Source organism: Primulina eburnea, chromosome 1, assembly GCF_022965805.1.
Source record: "Primulina eburnea isolate SZY01 chromosome 1, ASM2296580v1, whole genome shotgun sequence".
Lineage (NCBI taxonomy): Eukaryota > Viridiplantae > Streptophyta > Magnoliopsida > Lamiales > Gesneriaceae > Primulina > Primulina eburnea.
The window spans coordinates 8,336,800-8,342,078 of record NC_133101.1 but is presented as its reverse complement, the minus strand read 5'-3'; the positions used below and the strand labels follow the sequence as shown (position 1 = coordinate 8,342,078).

General features: G+C 36.5%; 1 protein-coding gene across 1 annotated transcript; it reads right to left on the bottom strand.

Annotated features, from left to right (window-relative positions):
- Positions 1–2,326: 2,326 nt before the first annotated feature.
- On the bottom strand, positions 2,327–4,796 carry LOC140811041 (probable polygalacturonase). Its single transcript, XM_073168918.1, has 6 exons — positions 4,632–4,796; positions 4,115–4,456; positions 3,851–3,971; positions 3,403–3,577; positions 3,253–3,323; positions 2,327–3,168 (listed from the first exon to the last, which is right to left on the bottom strand). The coding sequence occupies exons 1-6, from the start codon at positions 4,704–4,706 to the stop codon at positions 2,456–2,458; spliced, it is 1,497 nt and encodes a 498-aa protein (XP_073025019.1). The 5' UTR covers positions 4,707–4,796; the 3' UTR covers positions 2,327–2,455.
- Between the last annotated feature and the right edge of the window lie 483 nt (positions 4,797–5,279).

Here is a 5,279-nt window from a genome sequence, read left to right as displayed (position 1 = left end):
CTAACAAAAGAAGCAACACCAATGGAAAATTAATGTTGCGTGGCCATTCAATTTCTTCCGGAACGGGATACATAGTCTATGAGTAAGCCATGCACCATGACATTGTAGAATAGTACTCTGAACACAGATCATATAAATCAATCTTGGCTAACCAACTAGCTGCGATGGCATGAGCACACGAGATTCAATCAATATCAAAAACTCGACATGTGCATCTTTTTGATTCCAGGTCCACTATGGTCGAATGTCCACGACTCCTACAACAAACTCCAGACGTCCTAATTCAAAAACCTGCATTCCTTGGGCATCTGTGAACCTGCTACGAAGAATCCCCTCGATGGTGGGGGTCAGATTAGTGTTACTTGCAATTGATGCGTGGTGATATCCGGCAAACCAAGATGCAAATCCATCTGTCGATAGTCCAAATCTCACATTTCGGATTTCTGATTAAAAAGATGGATGCAAAGCGTCAAAATGACGCCACGCTGCTTAATCAAAAGGGTGTGTCATAGTGTCACCGTCAAAATGGTGATCATTATGCCAACGCATATGTGATGCTGTAGCTTTCGAAGCATACAACCCTTTGCAAACGTGGTGTGATCGGGAAATAATACATCAACATGTATGGAATTCCATTCTTCTCAGGGTTTTGAGATTGACGTCTACTACGTTTGTACCGAGGATGTTCACATATCTTAACTCTGTCAAAACATCATCAACACCCCAATATATAATACAATTATTTTTGCATGTATCAATATTCTCAACCGGATGCTCTAGATCTTTGATAAGTTTATTGGTCGCGTAAAAACTCTCAGGGACGTAGTTATCAGATGGACATAACTCTGATATGAGTTGACATATGTCATTGTAATTGCGCTCGGACATGTGTTCATGTTTCATATTCAGTAACCGAGCGAGCATAGATAAAACAGAATGACCGTGTGGATTTCCATCCCAAATTTGTTCCTTGGCTGATTTAATACCTTCATACTATGATTTAATATAACTTTTTAGACTTTCAGGATCCTCTAGAACAATATTTATTGTAGGATTTTCTTCACCAAAATTCTCATTTTCAAGGTTCTCTTCAAAGTTGGTATTTTCTTCAATAGTATCAAAAAAATTCTGGAAATGTAGTTTGAGCAATTCGTGGGACAACACGATACGAAAATGACAAAGGAACATCCTTATTAAGATTAGGATAGAACGGATAAATGTATTCCTCTCCATGAAAAACCAGTTGTAGCATTTCGCTACGAATCCATAACAACTGAGATGTGCTTTAATTGTATCTTCATCTAAATATATTTTGTTCTGTCATTTTTGTCGATTGCAAGGACAACGTATATTTCCAAAACACTGAGGATGACTAAGTGCAAATGTTACAAACAACTTTACACCAACACAATATTCATTCGTTAGAAATCCATTCTTCAACCAACAATACATCCAATTTCTATCGTTATCCATTTTATCATACAAAAGAATAAATCAAATGTATTGTACTGGATCACTATAATTAGAAAATTAATATACGAACTCCTTAGTTCTCATTGAACAACATAAGTAGGCATATTTAACAATTTTAATGTTGACAATTAATTGAACATTTCAATTATAAAATATTTTAATAACAAACATGTAATTTATATTATTTAATTTTTAAATAACATGTAATAAAACAAATTAAATTTGTATAAATCTACAACAAACTTACAATCTAATCGCAGAAGACGCCGGAGCACTATTCACACACAAGAAAATCAGTTGGAAAATGACCTGCACTATAAGCTAACAAAATTCATGATCTTAACCAACACTCAAAAATCTACCAAGAATTGAAATTGAAAAACTTATCCCCAATCGAAACTAAAGTCGCCCAAGAGAAAAAAATGTATCACAACAATGAAGCGGTGCAGAGAAAAGTTGGACCGAATATGCCCATATTTATAGTCAATTTACGACAATTTTCGAGAAACTCGTCGCTAATAGCGACTGTTTTGCTTAGCGCCAGTTTTAAATCCGTCGTTGAGCTAATAGCGACGGTTTATGTACCGTCACTAATTATTAGTGACGGTTCACTAAAACCGTAGTTAATAGCAACGGTTTTGCTTGAGTTTTTTGAAAATCGTCGTTAACACCTTTGTTTTTTGTAGTGTTTGTGGACAGTGTTTAGGGGGGAGTGGGGGTTTTGGTTGTACTTTGGAACTCAAAGTGGTACACACAGTATATTTAATGGCTTTTAAAATCACAAATTTCCACAATATTTAATTTTTTTTAGGAACAAAATACTACTTGTAAAATGTTTATATGCAAACACATATATATAATAATCACTATGAGGACATAAAATTCACCCATGTTCAGAAACACAATCGATGTCAAGAAGCGTTAATCAAAACACAGAAACTCGGAATTCTTGACCTCAAATGACAATCAGAATCCAAGAAAATCATGCACTAACAGAACATGTCTTCAACTCAACATTATCAATCTCTAGCTTATCGGCAGGGAAACTACACTCAACCTTCTTATCTTGCAACAAACCACAGGGCTTCGGGCTCACATCATTCGACGTACCGCTGATATTCGTACAATTCCAGGGCAACTTTTTCGGTTTCTCAGCAAAAAAACTGGATTTCTTCTTAGCCATCACAATTGTGACATTAGAAATGCAGATACCCGTAAAGGGATGCCCCTGGATCCCGGCAAGATTCCCAGCTATAGTTACGTTCTTTCCAACCATATCGATATAATTTATGTTTTTTATCACTGGAAAAGCCTGAGGGTCGTAGCCTTCATCGGGATGCGAACCATATGAACCAGTCATCCAGAAAGCATACTTCATCGTGTTCATGTTCATGTTCCTGACAAAAATATCTTTCACATAGGCTCCTCTTCCAGGGGCGGTTTTGATCCGAACACCAGACTGTGAGTTAATGGCATAGATTTCTTCCGCTCGAACGTCCTGGATTCCCCCGGACATTTCGCTCCCAAGTGCGATGACAGCACTATCCGGTGAAATGCACGTGAAGTTTCTTATGCTCAGGTGTTGTGTTGGCATCCCGAATTTTATACCGTATTCATCCCAACCGCTTTTGACAGCTATGCAGTCATCTCCCGACACGACATAGCTGTCTCTTATACGAGTGTTGGTGCAAGAATCTGAAACGAAAAATAGCTTATTAGCCATGCAGATCAGTAAAGAGGCGATCTCACTCAGAATTCTCAAAGGGGGTTTGAATCAACCTGGATTGATCCCATCAGTGTTTGGAGAATCAACTGGTGCAAGAATCGTTAACTTCTCGATAATCACATCCCTAAAAAAAATTATGTTGAAACGCGAATTAGAAAATTTAAACATTTGAGACGAGATCAATCACGAGAAGAAGTGTGTACCTGCAGTAAGTAGGATGAACATGCCATGATGGAGAATTGATCAACGTTAAATCAGAAATTTGGACTTGATTTGAATAAAGAATTTCAATGAGGTATGGCCTTGTGTTATTAAGTTCCTTGCCCTTGAATTTTTTCCACCATATGGCACCCTGCCCATCTATTGTTCCATTCCCTCCTGCAACCACATACTTTTATTTTTTTAATAAATGGAAAAATTCCCATAACTCCTTGCCTATTTATCATTTATGAAGTTTTTTTTTTTAATTTTTTATCTCTGCTTATAACTTACTAAACGCACGTGCTTCGCGTGCTAGTTTACATGATGAATCGAGCATTCTTAAATGAAATCGATTCAATTTTTCCTTCTATAAAGGTATTTTTTTCACAAAAAAAAAAAATAGATATTGATTTAAGGTGAAAAATCCGATTGGTATAACCCAATACATACCAGCCACTACAACATCGGTAAGATTAGTTCCGAATATAAGACTCTGAAACCTCTTCCCCGCGGCATCTCTTCCTCGTCCATATGAAGGTAACGGATCGATCAACGGGTACTCCGATTCTTCCTAATATTCAGATATGTATAAAATTCAGTCATTAAATCGGGATGGGATTTAAAAAAAAATTAAATTTCAAGGTAGAACTCGATTTAGTTTGCATCACAAGTTACATGGACTCATAAAATTTAAGCAAGAGAGTAGAGCACAACCTGTGATGCAAGAAGTACAGCCTCTTTGTGTAAATAAAGAGTGAAATGACTGATGAGGCTGAACGACCCAGTCAACCATTTTCCCGCCGGCACAACCAGCTGAGCGCCGCCGTCGGATGCAACCTTGCTGAGATTAGCAATGGCCGCCTTAAAGACCGCAGTGTTCGATGTTTTCCCATCTCCTTTACCTCCAAAATCTGCCAAACTTGCGCCGTGTTTTCGACAGTTTATGGCCTTATAATCAACTGTGCCTTTAGGGTTTGTGATTCCCCCGCTTTTTGCAGATGCTGCATTGATACAAAGAAACCCTAGAATGATACAGATCAAAGATCTCTTCGAAACCTGCAGTAAACCATACCATAGGAGAAAATATATCAAGATTTAGATATTTAATTTTTTGCATGTTGGTGCATGTAAATTCCACAAAAAAATATCGGTTCAAATCCAAGACGCTCACCATCAATCGAATTTTTTTTTAAATGTATACATATATATAATTAGGACTACATATACTTACCTTGAAATTTATGTGGAAAAAATGGTGAATTCCCATTATAATTGTGAAGAAGAACGAGAATAAGTTGGGGCGCATTATTGATTTATATAGCAAACTTTGTATACGATTACGCAATAAATGCGAATCAAAGAAAATCTTATTCCATAAAAAAAAAATCTTATAAATTTTTGCAGTCGTGGTATGTTTACAATGGTTGATTTCATCCTACATGTAGGGGCACTACCCCATTATAGAATCAAGGGCCCAAATTTAGCCACATATACACGGAGTCCACTAATTTTTTTTAAAAATCACACGTATGTAAATTTTGTCCATCCAAATCATGTGGGGCACTGCCCCACATATAACATCGACTTAACCATTTACAATTAATTGTGGTAAATTTTATATAGAAGATATGCATTACCTTTAACAGCCAATTAGGACATCCACAATGGTGCTTTTTACACGAGTTTTTTCTACAACAATTTTATTGCCTTCGGTTTTTTACCCCGTTTCATCCTGTAATTCTAATTTTTTTTTCTTAATTGGATGTGAGAACTCACTTGAATTCTGGAAATATTGAAGAAAATGAAATTTCATAAAATTCTCTCAATCGTCCTAATATTTTTCTGCTCCTACACAATATTCTCACAACTTGTGTTGCAT